We start from the raw sequence: 24,171 nt of genomic DNA, 5'->3' as shown, positions 1-24,171 counted from the left end.
TATTAACTGAATTAAATTGAAATTGGCATTTCATTGTCTAGTACTAGCATTCATCTTGTTGACAAGAAACATCATTTATGATCTACGACCATACCACCCTGAATGAGCCTGACCTCTGATCTTGGGAGCCAAGCAGGGTCGGGCCTGGTTAGTATTTGGATGGGAGAAATATCATTTATGAAACTGGGAGTGCTAAGATAAGTATCAGATTGTACACTAACTTCTACCATACTTTAATAATGGACTAATAAAAGGCACTACCTTTGCTGTGAAAATGTTATTTATATGTAAATATAATCAATCAGTTGAATGATTGGTACTATAGTAAAATAGAACCTCTTCAGTTAGAAATAGTTTCTTAAGTCATTCATTTCAGTCAGAGGGCAGTTGTATAAGAAACATCATTTATAGTTTTACTTTTTAGAACAGCTGTGTGTATGTAGTTACACGTGTGCATGTGCATGTATCAATGCAGGCTCACATGTGCAAGCTTGAGATCTTACATTAATTTCCTGGAGGATTTCAGGGATTGCTGCTTTTCAAATAGTAATGGTTTATATACATTTTCTAAGTTGGTCATTTGTGCTATCATTTAAAAAATGAAAATTATTTGTTGAAGGTATTTAATACATGTGAAATATTTTAAAAATATCAAATCCCTGCTAATGTTGATGAGTTATCTCCCCATGGATTTATTTATGAATAAGTAAGTTTGCTCAAGATACTCAACAATAATAAAATATTGGTCTATATCTAAATCGTTGCTTTCAAGTTTACAACTGGGAATATGTGTAGTTTTGCAAATTATTTTTCTTCGTAACTTCAAGAATTAAGTTCTTATGTTTGCATTTCTTCTTGGAAGTTATGAGAAAAAATTTAAAACTACACATGAGAAATAGCTGAGTTAGTTAGGTTGAAAAGTTGAGGTTTATAGTAGTCATTTTAAAATATTTGGAGGATGGTCAAATGGGAGAGTGATTAAGTTTGTTCTGTATGGCCTCCAAGAAAAAAAATAGGGCCAGTAAAGTTATCACTAGACCAAATCTTATTTATTTCAAATAATTAGAAGTGTCAGAAAATGCAGTAGACTGTCTTCTAAGATATATTCCTATTGCTGAAGGTGTTCAAACACAGGCTGCATAAACTGCCACTTGGTGGTGCTATTGTAGAGCTGATTTAAGCAATGGTTGGGTGTTCGGCTTTGATCTTGAAGTTCCTTTCTAGCTGTCAGGTTTTTCTAGTTGTCAGGTTTTGCACTAGACCATTGCCTAGTGCATTGTTTGTACTTGGGAAGTGTGCTTAACTATTTTCTTAAATTGTTTAATGGAAGCGGAGTGAAATATACACATTTTTTCCTGTTACCTCTACATTTTTTATTCTATTGGAAGAAAAGATGCTTGGTTTAGTCTTTAGGCTCTTGCATGGTTGCTTAAAATATGTTCATTTGAATACAGTCATTAAAATAAATAATGTAACCATATAGTATATAAAATGATCAAAATCAATAAGACATTTACTACATCTTTGATTCTTATACGTGAGCTTTTTCATGTGAAAATTACTCTTTTCATTAAAGACATGCAAACATACATAAAATATGCACGTAGACTTTTGCTTTGGTTAGGCTCAAATCTTAATCATCCTCACTTAAAAAAAAATTATTTAGCTGCTTTCTGTGACTATATTTTGGCCTCCTAGTTCGTGAGTTAGTGAATATGGGACAGCTTTAAGAATATTTTGTTAACAAGAGCTTCAAGAAGTTGAGAGGCAGACTCTAAATAGGGGAAAATTGTTTAATTGTCTTAGTTAAACGTTTAATATGGGATAAAAGCTTAGAAGGGATATTTTCTATGGGCTTCTTTTAGATGACCAGTGGTCATCAAAATGTGATTATCACACTCCTAGGTGACGTAGGAAGAAAACACCAGAATTTCTAATGTATAGAAACATATTTATCTCTCCCTCTTAAAATTTGTGATTATATATATATTATTGTAAAAGTACATATTTATTTATAAGTAAATTAAAAATACTAGAGCAAGTTCTTAAAATATTTTCACTGATAGGTTTACATAGATGATGAAGACTATCATAAAGAATTGCAAGGGGTAGAGAATGTGACATGTTGGACAAAGGAGACAAAGGTTCAGTTAGTTTCAGTTAGAGTCTTAGAATAAGTTCTTTAGATCTGCTGTGTAGCATGGTGACTTTATAATAATCATCTGTTGTATACTTGAAAATTGCTAAGAGTGTAGATCTTAAATGTTCTCACCACAAAAAACAAGTATGCGAGGTGATATGTTAATTAGCTTGATTTAATCATCCTACCTTGCACATATCAAAATACCATGTTGTATATCACAAATATATACAGTTTTGTCAATTATAGCTCAATATAGCTAGGGAAAAAATAAAGAATTGATGATGGCCATAGGATTTATTATTTCTAAAAACTTCAATATCACGTAAGAGATTTTGCCATCCTTTAGCAAAGGTATTAAATATGAAACTATATGAGACCATTTGAGCGTGGAATAAATGGAAAAACCCAACTAAGTTTTGTTCTTTTTGCTATTGTTGCCGTTAGTATTGTTCTAACATAATACTACACTGGGAAAAGCAAATATTTGTAAATAGATACTAGAATCAAAAAAATAAAATAAATGAATTTGCAGTTAAAAAGGAGTTGGGTTTTGCTGAACAGAATTTCACAACCATAGCTGAAGGAATAAATACAGTTACAAAAAATTACAAAGATATTGAGAAAAATGCCATCAGAGTCTTATTGCTTTGTGAAGAAAGAGAATGATCTTCAGCTAATTAAGCAGGATTTGTAGGCTCATAAATTTAAATGTCTACCACATGTGTATTGCTGTAGAAATCTCTGGATTGGTGAATGAACTCTGTGTTGCCTCTTCCTTTGAAGACCTAAATTGCAGGTGTGAATGTTAGAGAGCTATGGGGAGCCTGAAAAGAAAGTGTTGCAGGGCTGTCTGGAATTGGAAGCAGAGAAGCATAGATACCACTGATTTGTTTTAAAAGTTTATGTCTAATTCCTTTCTTCCTAACCCTTGATTATCTCCTTGACTGGCTTTAACAAATAAGTATTCACAGCATGCAGCTTCTGAACACAAGCTTAACTTCTTTAAAGGATTTTAAAAAACTTGTTCTGGGTAAATGAAGTCCAGTTCAACAATTGGAGAAGAGAGATTGTGGTGTAGCCATCAGTGAGATTTAAGAATTTACATTTCTTTTTTCATTCCTTTGAGCATTTTCACAAGTTATTACCAGCAGTGACACCAAACAGGATCCTCTTCACTTTTTAATTTGTCTCTTTCTATGGGTGGTAGTTGAGTGAAAGGGTGAAAATTAAACTTTGTATGGCAAATTAGCCCATACTGTTTTTGTACCTTTTGAAGGCCCTTCTGTTACTTTTAAATGTAAGATTTTTCTGGGTTAAAAAAGAAAATTAAAAAAACGTAAATTGGCAAGATTTTTTGGATGCATAGTGCTGTGTCTTTTTGGTTGAGCATGAAATTATGGAGGATTTGATTCACTATTTTGAGAGAAATATTTATTTCTATGTTCCTTTAAATAATACTCATTTTAAACATTGTATCCTGTAATGTATTTCATAAGGTTCCTAAACATACTCTTAGGGCAGCTACTTTGGAGATTATGTAGTTTGAACCTTCAATAGATGTTGGAATCTCCTTTGAGACACTGAGTGATTTTCGGTCCTTACATTGTTGTCCAGTTCATTAGGGAAAGGACCTCTCTACCAAAGTTCTCCTACGAAAGGAAAGACAGTAAATACCAGAGTAAATAGCAGGCTTGAATTCAGATTTTGCTATCAATGTCTGAACTTCTACTACGTACCATATCATAGTATATGATTTAATTAGCAGTTTTGCTGCTAAATCATATAGTTGATACATATTGAGCTTACAGATAACTAAAACTTTTATTATTTTTTTTAATGAAAAACATTTTTTGGGGAGCAGCTTTAGGTTTACAGAAAAATAGAGCAAGAAGTACACAGAGTTCTCATACACTTGCTCACCACCTGTCTCCTAGTGAATCAATTAATATATTATTCTTAACTAAACTCCATGGTTTACATTAGGGTTTACCCTTTGTGTTATACATCTTGTGGGTTTTGATAATTGTGTAATATATATCAAGTATTATGATATCATAAAGATATCATACAGATATAGTTTCACTGCCTTAAAAAATACCCTGAATCCCACCTGTTCATCCCTGCCTCCCTCTCTCCCCAAAACCTTTAGCAAACACTGATCTTTTTACTGTCTCTAGTTTTGCCTTTCGTGGAATCTCATATAGCTGGAATCATACAGTATGTAGCTTTTTCAGATTATCATCTATTACTTGCATTGGAAGTTTCTCTATGTCTGTTTGTGGCTTGATAGCACATTTCTTTTTATTTTTGAATATTGTTTGGGTATATAGCAGTTTGTTTATTATTCATTTACCTATTGAAGGACATCTTGGCTGCTTCCACATTTGAGCAATTATGAATAAAACCTTAGTGTGTAGGTTTTTGTGTGGACAAAAGTTTACAACTCTTTTGGGTAAATACCAAGTTTAGTTTTATAAGAAACTGCCAGACTGTATTCCAGAAATCTGTACCATTTTGTGTTCCCACCATCAGTGAATGAGTTCCTTTTGTTCCACATCCTTACCAGCATTTGGTGGTGTCAGTATTTTGGATTTTGGCCATTCTAATAGGTGTGTAATTGGTCTCTTGTTGGTTTCCTTTGCAATTCCTAATTACATATGATGTTGAACATCTTTCATCTTTTCATATACTTATTTGTCATTTGTATGTCTTTGGTGAGTTATCTTTTCAGATCTTTTGCTCATTTTTTAATTAAGTTTTTATATTGTTAAGTTTCAAGAGTTCTTTATGTATTTTGGAGACCAGTCCTTTATCAGATATGTTTTGCAAATATTTTCTCCCAATTTGTGGCTTGTCTTTTTATTCTCTTAATATTTACTCGTATTTAATATATACTTCTAGGATTATGCTTCCTACATATTACGTTTATTCAAGTGAGACCTGCAAGGTCTCATTAAATTATTTAAGTGACCTACCAGTAGGAAATACATTCATTCTGAACCAGCATCCTAATCTGTGAAGCTTCTGTGGTCATTCTGATCTTTTAAGTTCTGAGGGAAATTGTATGGAATGTTTAAGTGTATAGGTTTTAGAAATTTACTTGGGTTCAATTTCTGGTTCTGCCACTTTAGCTGTGTGAACTAGGGCAAGTTACTTTCTATTCCTCAGCTTTCTTGCTTGTAAAATGGGGGTAATAAATATGAATGCCTTCTTCATTATGTTGGTATAAGGATTGAATGAGTCAATACATGCAAATTGCTTTAAAGAAGCATAATAAATATTAGCTCTTGTTATAATTATTTCTATTATCATTATTATTGTCATTATTGTTTTCTGCCTCATCACCTCAATATCATCCTGGCTGTTTCTAATTGGTAAAAGGGTCTCTGTGTGTTGAATCATAGTCTGCCTTTATGTAACTTGTACTCATTGATCTCCTGTGCCCTTTGGATTATAGAAAATGAGTTTAATACCTCTTCTAAATGATATCTCTTCAAATTTTGAAATTGATCTCTTCATCCAGCAAACTTGTTTTGTACTAGGCACTAGGGATAGGAAGATAAAGAACTTGTGTAATAAAGGAAAATAGATGTATAAATAAATTTTTCACATCCACTTGCTTCTGAACCTGTATATTCCCCCTATCCCTGATAAAATGGATGAAGTCTCCGTGCTGCCAAGACCAGCCCCTCTGTATACTGATGTTTTGGTACCTGCACCTGTTTCATCTCTAACTAATCAGTGTTCCCCTGCCAGCTGCATTTTACAGCATTGATTATTCCCCCTTTCTTGACATTGTCTTCCCTGGCTCTTCCTGACTTCTAAAGGGCTAGTGCCCCAGGACTTATTCTTTGGACTTTTTTCTACACTATCTAGGTGGTGATCCCATGTCATTCCACAATTGGCAACTACTAATTTATTTCTACAATTCAGACTTCTTTCTAACACTTGGATATCCAGTTTACTTAATAGATGTCCAGTAAGCATCCTAAAGCTAACATGTCCCAGAATAAATTCTAGATCCTTTCCTGACTCCCCTTCAGAAAGAAGCAATAAACAACAACAACAACAAAAAAACCAAAACCTTGCTTCTACAGTCTTCCTCATCTTAATAAATAGCAGTTACATTCTTCTGAGTGTCCAGGCCAAGAGCCTTGGAATCATTTTCTTCATCTCCTTTTCTTTTTCTTTCTTTCTTTCTTTTTTTTTTTTTTTGAGACAGAGTCTCACTCTATTGCCGGAGTAGAGTGCCATGGCGTCAGCCTAGCTCACAGCAACCTCAAACTCCTGGGCTCAGGTGATCCTCCTGCCTCAGCCTCCCGAGTAGCTGGGATTACAGGCATGCACCACCATGCCTGGCTAATTTTTTCTGTATAGATTTTTAGTTGTCCAAATAATTTCTTTCTATTTTTAGTAGAGACGGAGTATCGCTCTTGCTCAGGCTGGTCTCGAACTCCTGACCTTGAGCGATCCACCCACCTCGGCCTCCCAGAGTGCTAGGATTACAGGTGTGAGCCACCGTGCCCGGCCTTCATCTCCTTTTCTTCATCTCCATGAGCAAATCCTATTAGCTCTGCTTTCAAAATATTTAGAGTCCAGTTACTTCACACTTCTTCTTAGCCATGTTGTTTCCACACAGCAGTCTGGATGATTATTTTAAGTTCTAAGAATGGTCATGTCATTGTTTTTTTATCAAAGCCTTCTAATAGCTTCCCATCTCCAAACAAAATCTGAAGTCCTTCCTTCCTATATATTCTTAATCTAATGTGACCTGTCACTCTCCTTGCTCACTCTGCTCCTGCCTCCTTGCTTTCCTCTAACACTCCAAGCAAGCACTCTTGTGTTGGGGCTTTCCTTTTGCTGTTTCTTCTGCCTGCCTGCTCCTTCCCCAGGTAACCATATGAATCTTCCACACATCACTTAGATCCCTGATCATATATTACCTGATTTGTCTAAACTAGTTGGCACTACTTTGTTTTTTTTCCCCAGAGCTCATAAACCTCCTAATAAACCTAGAATTTTATTGGGAATTGATGTCAAGTTTATTGTACCATAGTCCTGTAAAAGTCACCTTTTGAAAACTAGAACTGTGTCGCTCTATCATGTGTCTAGTTCACAGCTTATCTCAGAATATAAATGAAAGTTTGTCAGTTGTGACTGCAAGTTTTATTACTGTGATCCAATATGTTCAAAGCTGAGATTTAAACTCATTTATACTGGTAGTGTACTCTTATTTAGGTCAAATTGCTTGTTTTTATTTTGAGACCAGACATCTCCAAATCTGTGAAGCCTGCCCTAACCTACTTCTGCTCACCTGTCCTCTTCTCTCAGTAATCTTCCTATGGAGTTGATTATCACCTAGTACATACCACTATTGCTTGTTTATTTACTTCTGTTTATTGATAATTATTTTCAATTCAGCAAACATTCAGTAGTGCCTAAATATTAATTTGACGTGGCTCCTACCCCTATGTATCTTCCCATTCTATGATATTTCTGTTTGTTTACATGTGAGAGCTTCTTTAAATGGAGAGCTTCTTTAGTGCCAAGGATTATGTCTTAGGTTCCTTTAAATCTTTGGTGCTAGTCCATAGTAGGTACTCAGTAAATTATTTTGAATGAATAAGGAGATGGGTGAATGAATGAAAGAATTCTTTCCACCTGTTCACCCTATCCAGTATGTATGTTATTCTTTTTTTTTTTTTTTTTTTTTTTGAGACAGAGTCTTGCTCTGTTGCCCGGGCTAGAGTGAGTGCCGTGGCGTCAGCCTAGCTCACAGCAACCTCAAACTCCTGGGCTCAAGCAATCCTTCTGCCTCAGCCTCCCGAGTAGCTGGGACTACAGGCATGTGCCACGATGCCCGGCTAATTTTTTTCTATATATTTTTAGTTGTCCGATTAATTTCTTTCTATTTTTAGTAGAGACGGGGTCTCGCTCTTGCTCAGGCTGGTCTTGAACTCCTGAGCTCAAACAATCTGCCCGCCTCGGCCTCCCAGAGTGCTGGGATTACAGGCGTGAGCCACTGCGCCCGGCCTTGTATGTTATTCTTAATAGAGAAAATGGAAGCAAAAGAGAGTATTAGTTTCTTTCACCTATTATTAATATTGTTCTAATGCCTACCCCAAAGAACATATTTCTCCAAAGTTTGTTTTTCTTTCTGGTGATCTAGTCTAAATAAAACTGAGTCATTTCATTTGTGTTTTGTTTCCCTTAGTCTTTAGCTTTGTTTTTATTACTGTGTAGATTCATACAAAGCTTTTATATTATTTGCTCTTTTTAAATAGCGATTCTTCTTTGGCTTACATTTCTTTCGTTATTTCCTCTTTTGGTTAATTAATGTTTGGATAGAGTTTTATATTTGAGCTGCTTTCTCTATACTCTTGAATTATCCTTCCCCATGAAATACTACACCTTTTTTGTGATCATTCTGAAAACATACAGAATACTTTTTGCTGTGATTCCCACCTTTACTATCATAAACTCTAAGTTGACATAGTTATTTTGTCCTAAAGCTCCCACTGCTTCCTTTTCACGTATTTTCTCTTGTGGAAAGAATAGGGTGAAACTGAAAGTTTTCATTATTTTTTCTACTTCCTCAATCAAAGTAGTTCTAGTTGTAGGGTAGGATTTCTATATGTTTAATGAAATATACTGCCACTTTTTTGCATACTGATAATGACTGGCTGCTTACTACATGAGTATGTAAAAGTTATGTTTACATTATCTAAAAGTAGAATCAAGTTTTTAGTATCTCTTTCTCAGCTTATATTTAAATAAGCAAAAGAAATGCCACAGGAAACATGACGGTTTGTGAAGTAGACAATGAGTTTGAGCACACCTTCCTTGAATGGGTAGATTGTGGAGCACTGAGATGTTAATTAGCAGAAAATTTGAATATCCTGTTGCTTCCAGTAGTAAGTTCCCAAAAATCTTTGGGAAAAACATTGCTTGATTCTAAACTCCACTGCTTGGAAATAGAAGTACTGAGACAGCTATTCTGCCTTCATTCTCCGCCCCCCACTTTGGGTGTCTTCATATTTCTTCCTAGACTTTGCTATCAAACTTTCTATTAGACGCCTGTTTAATCAAATGGTGTAGGAAAAAGGATAAATGACATTTTAAAAGATTTTCTGTTTACTTTCAGTTTACTAAAGGAAAGATTATAGTTAGGAATCTTGTATGTCAAGCTGTTCTTGTGTGCCCCAGTATAAGGCTAAAAATACTCATTTATCTGATCCCATGGTAAAAGAATGGCGTGGGGTCCCTAATGCACCTTTTTTTTTTTTTTTAAAGAGACTGGGCCTTGCTTTGTCACCCAGGCTTGGAGTTTTGTGGTGTAGTCATACCTCCCTGCAGCCTTGAACTGGCCTCAGTGATCCTCTTGCTTTAGCCTCCCAAAATGCTGGGATTACAGGTTATAGCCATGAGCTACTGCTCACGGCTCCTATTGTGCTTTTTATCCTAGAATGGTGATATCTTTAGAGACAATAATTTTGGATACTGCTCTTTTATGTGTTTTCACTTTTGCATTTTATTGTTAGGCTCACACACTTGTGTACTGAGCTTAGGTCTGGCCCTTTGCCTTTGTTCATTCTGTCACTCACACTTAGTTTCCTCCTCTTAATATCACCTATTAGATTTTACCCATTCTTAAAGACCTATCTCATATCATATATCTATGAAGATCTCTTTGACTTTTCCTTGTTAAGCCTTGCACACTCTGAAATTCTGTTAATACTTTATATTGCATGATTTGTCACTTTAAAGTATTATGTCCATACTTTAAGAATACCAAAAGACCATGAAGGCAAAACCTGTGTCTTAATCATGCCACAAATATTTTGTTGCCCTACTTACGCCATGTTGTAAACTGTGGCCTTTGTATAAGTACCGTTGTGGCATATGTAATAGATACTGAGTGAATATTTATTGATTCTTGGAGTAATCTCTGAAAGGGAGAGTTAATAGATTAGTGGTTTTTAAAAGTTAGGATTACAAGCTTGTAGTTATGTTATTTGGAAGTTTTGGTGGTGGTTCAGTAGAATACTAGACAGGTTTTCTCTACTTGCATCATTTGCATTTCCTCCTTTACCAGTGGCAATAAGTTTTGCCATGATAAATTTTAAAAATGGTCAACCTGATGCACTTAAATTTAAATCCATAGTTTAATATGCTACATGGGGCAAAAAAGCCAAGTTCTTTTCGTTTTGCTGAGAGGAAGATTGAAGGCCTCTGCAGAAAAGATTATTTTTATACCTTAATTGTCTCCTTTTCAGAAAATAAAGTATTGGTTTCTTGGAAAGGTGAGAACTCACTAAAACCATTAAAAGTTATCAAGCCGACTTTCTACAGTTAGAATACATAACTTATAACTTAAAATTTAGTAAAACCAAAATTATCTGGTGTCTACGAAAAGAAATCTGTGGAGGCATAGTATTGTTGTTCGGTATATCATGGACTTTGTTACTAATGAGAGATTCTAGCAGATCAATAACACTGGAGGCCTTGAAGAGTTAGACTCAGAATTGAGAGGGAAGGGTGGTGAAATGTGTCATTCTAGATGTGTCATTCTAGATTCCATTCACTGATTGTGAATAACTTAAAATCATGTAGGAAAAACTAATTTAAAAAAAGTAAAATAGTTTAACCCTTTTAATAACCAGCTTTATGAATACCTGATAGGAATGTCTGATTTTGGTTTTTGCCTGTTCTGCAGGATGTGTGTGTGTATATAGAAAGAAAGTAGGAACATTAACTCTCATGTAGTTATCTCCATTTTCAACAATTATCTACCTGTGGCTAATCTTTTTTCATCTATACCTCTGCCTTCTCTACACCACTACATTAAAGTAATTCCTAGACATCTTCATCTATAAATATTTCAGTAGTATGTATCTCTTAGGGATCTAAAAGGGATCTCTTTTTATTTTTTTGGGCTTGTTTTAGAGACAAGATCTCACTCTGTTGCCCAGGCTAGAGTGCAGTGGCATCATCATAGCTCACTGCAGCCTCAGATACTCCCAGGCTTGAGCGAGCCTCCTGCTTCAGCCTCCTGAGTAGCTGGGACTACAGGTGCATGCTACCACACCCAGCCAATATTTAAATTTTTTGTAGTGATGGGGTCTCACTGGTTGCCCAGGCTGGTCTTGAATTCCTGGTATCAAGCTATCCTCCCACTGTAGCCTCCCAAAGTTTGGGGATTACAGGTGTGAGCCACCTCACCTGGCCAAGAGATCTCTTTTAAAAATATAATACCTTTAAAAGTAACAATAGTTTCTAAATATGAGATACTTAGAAAGTGTTCAGATTTAACCTAGTTGTAGTCAGAGGTGGTATTTTGATATTAAGATTAACTGGTTCAAGTGTTGTCAGCCTTACACCTAATGGTTTTGGTAGCCATTGATTGTTGTCTAGATCCGTTATTTCATTAGGGGTTGCAGAATAGTGTTATTTTTTTTAATCCTCGGTAACTAGTATTCAGTTTTTCCTGATTGTCTTATAAATTATCTATTGTCTTACATTTTTTAAACTATGTTTGTATGAATCAGGATCCAGATAAGGTCTCTACATTGCACTTGGTTTGTACTAATTATCTTTTTAATCTATATGTTTTTCCTCCTCCTCCCTCCCTCCTTCTCTTTGCAGTTTATTTCGTGAAGAGACTAGGTCGTTTGTCCTGTAAAGGTTTTCAGTTTGGATTTTGCTGATTGCATCTCAGTGTTTCATTTAACACTTTTTGTCTCCTATATTTTCCATGAATTGGTAGTAGATTTAGAGGCTTGATCAGATTTCAGTTCAAGTTTTTGGCAAGAATCTTTAGAAGCAATGTTATGTACTTCCATGAGGAAGCACATAATGTATCATTGCTTCTCTTTTTGTGATCAAGTTAGTAGCCATTGAGATTGTGTATTGTCCACAGTGGCTGATGAGGATACTCTAGATTCCCTGAAAGTATTTATTGTAATGCTTTTGCTGGTGGTAATCTAGTTCTTTTATGTGGAGACTTTTAGAAAATCTTTTTTTTTTTTTTTTTTTTCACAGGATGTGTCTCAGGTGTGATGCTCTTGCATTTGGCAAGCTCTTTCAGGCTGAAGACCTTCTTCACCTCATACCAGTTTTAATCTAGATCAGTTTTCTTATATCTTTATTTTCCTTCTCCTCTGCCTCTCTTCTTGCTTTCTAGCTTATTCTGTCACTTTTATTTATAAAGTCCCTGCTCAAATGTTACCTTATCAGATCACAGTGATAACTCTCAGTGAAAGCATATTCCTGCTACCATTTTCTTATTCTGCTTTATTTTTCTTCATTGCATTTGACATTTTTATGTATTTTTAGTCTCTCTCCTGTGACTTAAATGTAAGGCAGGGACTTTTGTGTTCACTGTTGTTTCCTCAGTGCTTAAAACAGTGTCTTGTACATAGTAGGTGCTCAGTAATATTTGTTGAATTAATTATATTAGGTTGATGTTGGATTTTAGGAGTCATTCATCCTCATCTTTTAACTTTTATTGCATATTTTTAAAATATTTTTTTTCTACATTTTGAGAGATTTCTTTAACATTTTTTCTCAGCAACCATTGCATGTTTGCTTTTGATAACTATATTTTTAAATTCTAACAATTCTTGATCTCTAGCTTTTTCTCATCATACCCTGTACTTGTTTTATGGCTGCAGTGTCCACTTCGGTCTCTCTAATAAAGATACTAAGTAGACTCCCTTCCTCCCCTTCCCAAAAACAGATTATCTTCTGATTTCTGAATTTTCTTTATTTCTTCCTTAGTTTATCTTGGTCCTTCGTTTATTTTAGCTGGGTCTTTCTGGTAGCTGGTTTGGGTTTTTTCAGCAGCTGTTTAGATACATTTCTCTAACAGATCTCTTTCTTTGATGTAAAATGGGTGATGGGGTAGGCCTCTCCATAGAGTGCAGAGTGCTTGGACATGAGGCAGGGAAAGGGAGGGAAAGAAGGAGGAGTTCAATTGGCTTAACTATTCTAAATGAATTTAATTTTAATTATCATGTTGTTTGTTCCACAGCCAACTCTTCTTTGCTTCTAAGACTCTCTAAGAAAGAATTACACTTATCTGGTATCTTTGGCTGTGGCTTGGCTTTGCTTTTATTTTTCTGTCAATTTGAACCTGTCTACTTTCATTTTGTAAAAATTCTGCATAATTATCTTTAGATATCTTGCTATGTAATACTTTGAATTCACTTTTTCTTTTTAAATTTTCGCAAGGTTATATTCTTGTAAAAAGTTGAAATACATATATTCATAGAGCAAAAGTGGAAAATTAATTTTTTCCTGTCTACTTTTACTTCCCTCCCCAGAAGTAATCACTATTAATAATTTAGTGTACAGGTTATTTTTAGCAAAAATTATCACTCTTTAACTCACTTTTTTGACTTAGCAATATATCTTGGTCATTTTTCCTTTTACCAGTGTACTAGCTTTATTCCCACAGAAAAAAAATCCTGATTTTTGCTAATGAGTAAAAGGTAATTTCTTGTTTTAATTTGCATTTCCCTAATTAGAAATTAGGATGAACTTTTTTTTTTTCATATATTTATTGGCCCTTTGTGTTTCCTGTTTTGTGAAATGTCTGACTTGTTTCTACTGTTTATCCATGTTTTTGGTTGTTCCTTAATGATACCTAGACATTTTATATATTATAGTGGTCCTTTTTAAAAAAGTGTTTTACTGATATCCCTTATAGTCAGCCCTTGTCTCATAATTTTATTTATGGTGTATTTTCTTTCCAGAAGTCTTAACATTTTTATATAGCTAAATCTGTTGAATTTTATTTCTTTTGTGGATTCTCTATTTTGTGCCTTATTTAGGAAGGATTGATGTTTATTAGTTTTGTTATCAGTTAATTTACAATTTTAATGTTATTTTTAAGTATCACTCTTCTGTCACTTCAGTGGGTTCTTCGTAGGGGAGAGAAATAGATATGTATGCTCAATTTGCCATCTTTAGCAGGGATTCAGACAGGTGTTTCAATACTCCATGTTCTAGGGTTTGTCTCTTGGCTTAATTTAATAATTCACTATGAAGAGGTTTCACAAGTATACAGTCACTCATAACATTAACTATGCTTTCATTTTATGTGTAAGAACTGTTTTTGATAAGTTGAATTATCAACTAGCATATTTATAAGCTCTATGAAGGTTTAAAGATGCCAGCATGACTTGAAAGTCCTTTTTATTTTTATAATTCAAAATGTTTGTGATGTGATTAATAATTCTTGTATTTTTGTTTACTTTCATTGGATATTCTATTTAAAACATTTATTTTAACAAAAAGCAAACCTGTGCCATAGGATATTTTTCCTTTGTATTATAGCTTAGGGATTCCCTGCAGCTCGTAAGCATTGAGATTTGTTATAGATGATAATAAAAATACAGGTATTGCATTTTAGTTTTTCTCGTTTTGTAGTACACTCTATTTTATTTATACTGGAAGTATATTACTTTTAAAATGATGGGTCTTATGTAGTTTATTTTTTCTCCTTGCCAATAAAATGTTCAAAGAGTGTTGGGTGTTTTAGTTAGTTGCCAAATGTTTTGTCTTTGTGGTTTTATCCCATGTTCATAACTATGGCTCATTGAATCATATAAACAAATATTCCTCTGATAAATTATTCCATTTATTCATCTATGTCAGTGATAAATGTGAGTAGTTATTGATTCATTTTGCTGTCTAGATACTGAGTCTATATGGATTAGTTTGTTATTTAAAAAATATTTAGTACTTGGGTACAGTTTGGGATATGAATCAAGTTGGTAAAACAGAAGATAGCAGGAAAATGAAAGAAAAGAGAAACAGTGAAAGTATATAGACCAGAGGACAGTGTCATAGGGTGAATGTACATTGGTGAGTAGTTGACCAGAGGATCAAACATAAGAGATGAATGCTCACTAAATCCCTGAATGCTTTATTACTTTTTCCTTGAAAAATCTTTTAACTCTTACATTGTCTTCTAATAACTGTTGCCTAGCTAAGCCCTTAAACTCCTTTAATCCTTTCCTGTAAGTTATTTGCTACATTTCTTCATTTGTATTGCTTTTCTCTGAAGTACCCTAAATCATGTGTAGTATTTTAGGGGGATACCCATCTTATTTGAGGAGCAGAATTAATGTAAGGAATATATCATATCCTCTTGTTTCTTTGTGTATTGTTTAAAGGTACTTGAGTTCTTTTGCTGCTCTGTGACATCAGTAACTTGGGTCTAAGATTTTCCTTGCTGTTTTCCCTGTGCCACTTTTGCTTATTATGTCTTTTATAGTTAATAGTCTGAATTTTTATTCTTATTATTTTTAGTTGCATTTTTAACATTTCACTGCCGACCCAACTGTCTTTTTCTCATTGGATTTTGATAACCTTAGTTAAACATGATGCATGCATCAAAACTGTTTTTATATCTTTTTGTTTAGATATTTAAAAAAACTTAAAGATTTAAGTGGTCTTAAGTATTAGTGCCTTTGTAAAGCCCAAACACATTTAGTTCACAAGCTGGTTTTTGAGAATTTTTTTTACCATTAATCATAGCAGTATATGATTACTCCTAATTGTTACTTAAACAGTTTTTGAACATAACTTTGTGAAAAGTGATTCTAAACTTTATTAAAATAGATATTACGTGTTATATCTTACTATTGATTAGATTTTATTTAAAGGAGTAGAGATGATTTACATTTTATATTGATTTGTTTTTCTTAAGAAAACAAGACTCTTAAGCCTGTGTGAAAACTTGAAGATGCTTCCTTGTTTGTGGAATGCTTACGTAATACTCACTTCTCCCTGAAAATACACACACAGGGTGCACAGCGGGAGTTTGGAGGGACAAAACATGACCACACTGAAATTTTAAGGGCTTCGAATGAGGCATTTGGGGATGAAATTACTTTTTTAGAAAGAATGTATAAATTTTACCTCTTCTACTTTGAGAATCATAATTGATAGGAAAAAATCTACATTTTTTAATAACAACATGAGAGTAAATTATCTTTGGAAATGTATTCCTATGTTTGCAGATGATGCTTTAAAAAACAAATTACGGACTCTGATTTCATTGGAATGATGAAAATTTAGAAATAGTGAGAAGACTTGAAGTGTGATTCTAAGATCTTCAAATAATTTGTTGTATCCTATTGTCCAAGTCATTTAACTTGTTTTTTGCATTTGTGAGATAAAGTGCTTATGCTAAATTGTTTCAGATGTATAAAAAGCTTTTTGGCATCTATGGTGTAGTTATAATGGACAGATGGAACCTATGAATACGTTTAGCAGTACTGTGTTATTGAGAACTCGGTCATTTGGATTTTGGGTAATTTTCAATGTAAACAGAGAATACCAATTTAGAGAGCCCTGTTCCTTCAGTGGTAAAATATGTATGGTGTTTCTGATATAAAAACAAAGAAGTAAAGCAAAGCCCACCTTCTGCCAGCTAAAAAGTCAGAAACATACAAAAATATAAGTGAAAAAAATGTCCAGATTTTTCCCCTTTGAAATATTGGGACTGTGTGTATAAACATTTTGATCCCAAATCTCTGGTGCTGATAACTTTGTAAGATAGAGATTTTTATTATGTTAAACTCATATAACATAGAGTAGCTATTTGGTAGAGTGGCTCTTTAACTGTGGTTACTTCTTAAATAAGGTTATATAAATAGGCTTTAAAAATGATCTGAACTAAGTGGAAAAAATATAGCTCGGTGTTTCTTAGACATTTGAAGTGTTTGAAAACTGTAGACCCTCCCCCGCCCCAGAAAAAAATGAAATAAACATAATATACATTCTCATTTTTTAAAATATCTATACACATTCATATATATCCCTAAAGTCTTTTGGTGGGAAATACAGGCTGGTGGTGCATGACAGTGACATTCAGCTAGAAGATTTGCCACATATGTCTATAGGATCTACTAGTGTAGATTTCTCACTTAATGAAAATACCTCTAAGTTTTGCTATTATTTTAAAATTTACTTGCATATAGATCCAAAGCAAATCAATTTCATATAAGTGTGCTGCTTTGAATTTTGTGATTTAGCTTATAAAGAGGATTACATAGTTGTGTCATTAAACGCACTGATCCCTGGACCCAAGGTAATAAATGAACTTCAGTTATAATGTATGGATGTTGTAAATATACTTTTTATAAAAAATTCTGTTGCAAAAAAGATCGGTGAAAAAAAATTAGTAGAACATGATTTGCTCACTTGTGATTTATCTTTCATTGGCTGCCACTGCCAATAGGAAATGCTTTTGAAATTATTATCCAGGTGATGAATATATTAAATGAAAGATGAGTGGTAACCTTATCTTGGGGAGGTGGAAGAGAATAGCTTAAAGTGTTGCCACTTTATATATTTTTTATGTAGACTTCACTTACTGTAATGTTAGACCTTGAACTTTAGAGATTTTCTAGGACAATTTCCCTTCATTTTTATAGGAGAGAAATTCTTCAAGGATAAGGGATTTCCCCAGAATGACATACTTCACTGCAGAGTTAAGGATTAGGACTCAGGTATCCTGACTTTTGGACTCTTCCCCTGCCCCCACCCACTTGTGCTCTTCGATCATTATCTGGCAATAGCCTCTAGTCTAAAAAACAAATCACATTTTTCAAAAATTTATTTTTTAAGTCTTTTAATTTAAAATTTTAATTTAATTTAAGATTTAATGCCTAAAACATGAAAATTAACTTTCAGGCCAGGCAGGGTGTGGTCATTCATTCCTGTAATCCCAGCACTTTGGGAGGCCAGTGGGGGAGGATTGCTTGAGGCTGAGAGTTCAAGACCAGCCTAGGCAACATAGTGAGACTCTTGTCTCTACAAAAAATTTAAAAATTAGCCGGCATGGTGGTGTATGCTTACAGTCCTCGCCACTTGGGAGGCTGGGGCAGGAGTATTGCTTGAGCCAAAGAGTTTGAGGTCACAGTAACTATGATTATGCCACTGCACTGCAGTGTGGGCAACAGAGCGAGGTGCTGTCTCTTTAAAAAAAAAAGAAAAAAAAAAACATTAACTTTTTGAGGCTATGAACAACTTAGAACTTCTTTTCTTAAATTTGTTTTTGTTTCAAATTAGAATACAGGCAGTCCCCGGGTTATGGATGACCCATCTTATGGCATTCCATACTTATGAATAGGCTCTCAAAGCTCCCCATAAGGATAATTTTTAATTAAATTAATAATACAGGAAATAGTTTCTTCCATGAGTGCAAACAAACCAACATGGCATAAGCGCTTCCTTGGCAGGTATCTTTCTGCTAGTGGCTAGTCTCATTGTTTATGCAATAACTTATGCACAACATCACTTTCATCCTAACTTTTTAATTCAGTTTTGTGAGTCTGTGTTTACCCTTATGACCATGGCTCCAAAACGAAAGTCCACTGCAAATTCAGGTGAACCTGCAGCAAAGAGAAAGGTGATTATAATGGAAACGAAAGTAGAAATAATTAAGCGTTGGAGAAAGGCCAGATACCATATTCGTTGGGAAACCATCAGGCTTAAGTCACTTGTCTATGAGAACAATTATAAAGGATGAAGTGAGAATATTGGAATGTGTGAAAGGCAGTGCTCTAATGAAAAGAATCAGGTATTACTAAGCAGTGTGGTGGATTAATTATTGAAATAGAAAGGTTATTATTCATTTGGTTAGAAGATCAGAATAAGTATAACATTCCTATTAGCCTAGCATTGATGCAGCATCAAGTGAGCGTTAACCTTTAATATTCTTTTTAAAATTTTCTCCTATCTAAACTTTTGTATGAGTTTGTTTTTATGTTCTGTTTGTTTGAATTAAAGAGCACAATAGTTTCTGTAACTTACTATAGTACAGGGGTATTATTATTATAATATTACACTGTATTATTATCACATGAGGCATTATAGTATTATTATTACCTACATGTGCTTTTTTATTTTTTTGTCTTTTTTATTTTATTCTCTCCCTCCCACCACCACTCGCATATTCCTTAATCAACAAATGTGACCTAAAGATGTTCTCTGGAATGTATCTTGTCCATATATGACCCAGGGACCACCTTTATTTACAGAAAACATTATTTCTTAAGACAAAAGGCTACATTCATTTTTCTGTAATTTTCTTTTGCTGTTTGAAAATACTAGTTGCTTTGGGGCAATATATAAAATGTTCTTTGGCATCAAATAATTAAAACTACAACGATTTTTTTTGTTTTACAAATTCTATTTGTAGACACAAAAATAATTTACTGTTTTATTTTCCACTTTAGTTTTAGAATAGGGAGTGGTTTTTGAATTATAAGAATGTAGGAGGATTGGTCAAGGTCAGTAAATTGTCTATTATAAAACCAACGAAGTGGAATTGTTTATGTCCTTCAGGTACATTCTATTATCAGAATTTTCCATCTGTCAATCTATGTTTTATAAATAAGTTTTCCCTACTATAAGAAAGCTATCAAAGCTAACATTTTGAGGATCATTACTTTTTTTTCCCTAACATAGGGATTTAAAAGATAAATTGGAGATATAACTAAGTACTCAAAGTTGTAAATGATGCCTGGAGTTGAGTAATATTCAATGCCAAGAACAAGGTGGTTGAGAGCCATAACTTGCATTTATATTCAAATTCTTAACATTAGTTATAGAAGTTTTATAACAAATACAATTTTAAAAATTATGGTGTACTTTGGGCTTGACTAAATGGGAAAAATATTTTAAAAAATTATGGTGTACTAACTGTATTAATTAAAATCCTCTTTATCAAACCGTGTTTTATCCTAGAAAATGGCCTTAGGCACTCTCCTTGAATTTATTGATTTAGAACAAAGTGTTTGAAAAAGCATATGAAAAGATTTGGGAAAATTGCAATGCTCATGGTCTCCAGCTTGCTGATGATATTTTTTTCTTTTTTGTAGTTTATAAAGCATCTTAAACACCTTCTAGAATGCAATTTTACTTCTTCAGTAATAAGTAATACTCTATCCTCAGGGTTTCCAATGTCAGCTTTCATTTTGTAATGCAAAAACTTCACTGCGATGTAAAATGTTAGGACATTTTAATTAGGAAAATAGATAATGGAAACTCTATATTATGAAATAAATTTTCTAATGCTTCCATGTTCTACTAAACTGGAATGAAATACATATTAAAATTTGCATTAAATTAGGTCTGTTTTAAAGTTGAGGAGTCAGGAGAAAAGGGGTTGGGATGATGATTATGAAATGTGCTTGGGACTCCATGGTGGGAGGTGGGGTCAAAACAACCCTTCAATCATAAATAGTAAGGAAATTTTTACCCAGGGCATTTAGGTTACATAGTTCTTTTCCCTTTTTTGTTTGTTACAGGCAAAGGGGAAGATAGCGATGTGCTCAGTATAAATGCAGATGCTTATGACAGCGACATAGAAGGCCCATGCAACGAAGAAGCCACTGCTCCTGAGGTTCCAGAAAATACAGTGCAAAGTGAAGCTGGTCAGATAGATGACCTGGAGAAAGACATTGAGAAAAGTGTGAATGAGATTCTGGGACTGGCAGAGTCTAACCCAAAGGAACCCAAAGCAGCCACCCTGACTGTTCCTCCACCAGAAGATGTTCAACCTTCTGCACAGCAGCTGGAGCTGCTAGAACTTGAGATGAGGGCAAGAGCGATTAAGGCCCTAATGAAAGCTGGTGATATAAAAAAGCCAGCCTAGTTGTTTAACTTGAGTTTGAATTTTAGAGGTGTTTGAATGAAGCCACATCATATAATTTTGTATCTGAAGTTTATTTTGGGTCTTACGTGATACTTCTCGTGTAACCCTTATTAGGTAAACTCATTTTAGGCCTAAAATATGGTTGTTGTTGTTGTTGTTTTTATTTTATATTAGAAATATGTGTTATTGTCTTATGAATTCATGACAAATATAGTTGGATAGACTGGATACTTTGTTAGATGGGTATTTAGCTATGTCTGCAAATTGTCTTAAAAGCCATTAGCAAAGAATCATGTCATTTTTTTTTTTCTTTATTTTTTTAAATGTTTGGGCACCAAACCTAAAAACTTAAGAAAGATTGACCAAGCATGTTTCTCTTAAGGCTACCTATATTTTGCAATAGACTATTAAATTATTGCTCCTAGATTTGTTAACAATTAAGAAATTTAGTTTTGCTTATATACACTTTTAAAATATGTACTATTTTGAAGATTTCTTATATGGGTGTGGATTTCTTAATTAAAACTGAATAATTTTGTTATCAGGCTTAGAGATTTGAAATGGCTTAGAAAAACTTTTTTTATAAAAGAAAGAAAAGATTTAAGGCAATTTTTAACAATGTAGAGCTAATTGCCCATGTTTAATTACAGCAGATGAGCCATTCTAACAGGTATTTGATACTATTGGACACCTCATTTAAGTTTTTTTCCCCTCACTAAAAAAGAACAAGTTTTCATTTACATTCCAAGCTATCAGGAAAAGGAGAATATTTTATCATACATGATTTCATCTGGTGGTGTTGCTTGAAGATCTGATATGCTATAATTCCATGAATCAAAAATAATAAAAGTCTATCATTCAGGATCTGAAGACTTTTGATATTTTTCCAAAAGCAAAATTAATTTCAGGAACCTTTGCTAAGTTGTTATAATTAATCTCATTTTGTATAGTTTTTGTAAATTAGCATCCTGCCACAATTACAGATCGTTTTCCTCCATCACTAATTGCAGTTGTTTGATATCAAAATAAATTTAAGTAGAGACCCTTAACTTAAAATAAACTAGTTTTTTTTCCTAAAACATAAATCTGGAACTGTTGTTTTTATATTTGATAACAAATATAGTGTATTTATAAGCCATGTTCTCCTCATGTTGTATGAGGATTTTGCTTATACACAAAACTTTCAGGGATCGTGTTTTATTAGCGGGCTTAATTATACATCAGAGAGTTTTTAAATGGAAATAGAGGACATTTATGAAACATTGGAGTTGCAGTTACAGATTCATTTTTCTGTTGTTCCTGAACATGCCATTTTTTCCCCCTCCCTGATTTCTAATGAAGCACATAAGCCTATATCATTTGAAATATTTCTCTTAGGCTGGTAACTGTGAATATGATTTAAGTTGTGAGTTCTCGTTATCATTGTTTCAAGATGAAGAAGCATTGATTATGGTAAAATGCTTTTTCTATTTCAACTTAACGTTAAAATATAAACCAGTACAGAATAAACTGTATTGCTGCTTACTAGTTATAAAATACAGTAGATGGCATTTGTGTTATTAAACATATAAGAGTAGGAAAAGGTCTTAGTGCTTAGTAGCTGATTAAAGTCACTACTTTCATGAAGCATCGTGTGTCAGTTCTATTCAGTGTGCAGAATGGTTTAGAGGACATTTGACTGGAGTGGATATGTGTGAGGTAGAATGAGCTGAACAAATTAGAGGCTACTTAGATTCCTACCTTGGAAAATTTGCTTTTTCTCTTATTTATTCTTTTTTTTTTTACTGTTGAAAACTTGAGAGCTTTTAGAAAATAAATGGCTTTAAAGAATAGGAATAAGTTTGTTTTAGAAATGTCTAAGTAATGGGAAAATACTGTGTATTGATCTGATGCTGCCATTTAAATCATCAGCTCAGAGGTATTTGTAGAATGCATTTAAGGTGCTCCGTCTTGTTCAACTCTTAGAGAGATGTTGCAGTATAGATTTTAGCATGGAATAGGCTGATTAATAAAGGACATTGAGAAAAATCTGTAAAGACACTGGACTTAAATGACCAGATGTATTACTATTGGCCCTTACAAAAATCCAGAATGCTTCTATTAGGAGACATGGTTTAACCCCTTTTGAAATAGTGTTCTGTCACCCCATGCCTACTGACACCTATAAACACCTTCTATTCCTGGTGACTGACTGAACACTGTTGGGATTTAAGTGAACAATTTGATAGCAAGACTAGCTACGTACAAGTGCTAAGTATACTTGGAGCATATCAACAGGTGAAAGGAACGTGGTCTCTGCCGACTGACAGGCCTAGTCATGCTGTTGGACCAAGAGATCCTGTGTCCATCAAAGTTTTTAGAAGATACGTGCTATCACCTTCCTGGGAATTATAAAGTACTGTCAACTACCTACACTGCCATAAAAATAAAAGAAAAATCCTCCTGGATTCACATAAGACACACCTAACTACACTGAGAAAATTGGAGTATGACCCCTACAGGTGACCTAAAAGGATTTCCAGAGCCAGTTCCCAGGCCCTTGAAGCAGATGTCTTCATGAAGTAGACAGCTTTTTCCCAAGATCGTAGGTCAAGAAACTATTTTTCATCTATAAATTCCTTTTTGTCTTTTAATTCCCCCAAATGTTCCTTTTTAAACACTCTTCTTTTAAGCTTCCCCCTTCGAGGTTTGCACATTGAAAGCTAAGTAGAGTTTGCCTCAACCTATCCCATTTTTCCTTTTATCTTCCACTATGTCTTTTCTTTCAAATTATGCCTTGCTCTTAACTAACCCTTACTGTTTTTCCAGCAGGTCAGGCACAGACCTGGCATCCTTTTACACCAGTCTTTCAAACCCTGGCCACACTGACTAGTCAATCTAATTGCTGGTTATGCCAACATCTAGACCATGCAAAGGAACCTGAACTCATTTTTGTTTCTGCCAATGTGAGTATGTAGTGGAACCAGTCTAGAAGGTGGATGTATGACAAGATGTGGCATCCATAACCAGAGAAGAAACATCATGCTGCTTCTCCTGTTGGTGAGTCAACTGGACAGAGAAAAACCTCTGTAGAAGCTCAAAAAAACTGTCTTTTGTTCAGGTAAAGTCCCTGGAAAGAAAATTGTCCTCTGCATTGAAAACAGGGATGCTGCTGGATCTTTTCTGGGTGGCATACTAGGGCAATATCGTGATCAGACTCTACGGTTTATTCTACAGATGGCATTCTTGCGCCCCTTAGATGGTGCTAACTCTTACCTTCATGATGTCAATGACTGTCAAATCACCAGATGTTATGAATGGCTCACAAGCCAGGCCTATGCAATCAATTGTCATGTTTTACTCCTTGCACTGT

At 34.2% G+C, this 24,171-nt stretch overlaps 1 protein-coding gene across 1 annotated transcript in view; it reads left to right on the top strand.

The window, feature by feature from the left end:
* Positions 1 to 21,889, top strand: part of CAAP1 (caspase activity and apoptosis inhibitor 1) — a 50,783-nt gene extending 28,894 nt beyond the window's left edge. Inside the window, exon 6 of the mRNA XM_012646376.1 lies at positions 20,473 to 21,889. Within this exon, the coding sequence (XP_012501830.1) occupies positions 20,473 to 20,819 (347 nt within the window). The 3' untranslated portion in view covers positions 20,820 to 21,889. The remainder of the gene's footprint in view (positions 1 to 20,472) is intronic.
* The last annotated feature ends 2,282 nt before the right edge of the window (positions 21,890 to 24,171 follow it).

The sequence above is a fragment of the Propithecus coquereli genome, unplaced genomic scaffold, assembly GCF_000956105.1.
Source record: "Propithecus coquereli isolate 6110/MARCELLA unplaced genomic scaffold, Pcoq_1.0 Scaffold106, whole genome shotgun sequence".
NCBI classification, from domain to species: Eukaryota; Metazoa; Chordata; class Mammalia; order Primates; family Indriidae; genus Propithecus; species Propithecus coquereli.
This window is presented reverse-complemented; position numbering and strand designations above follow the sequence as displayed.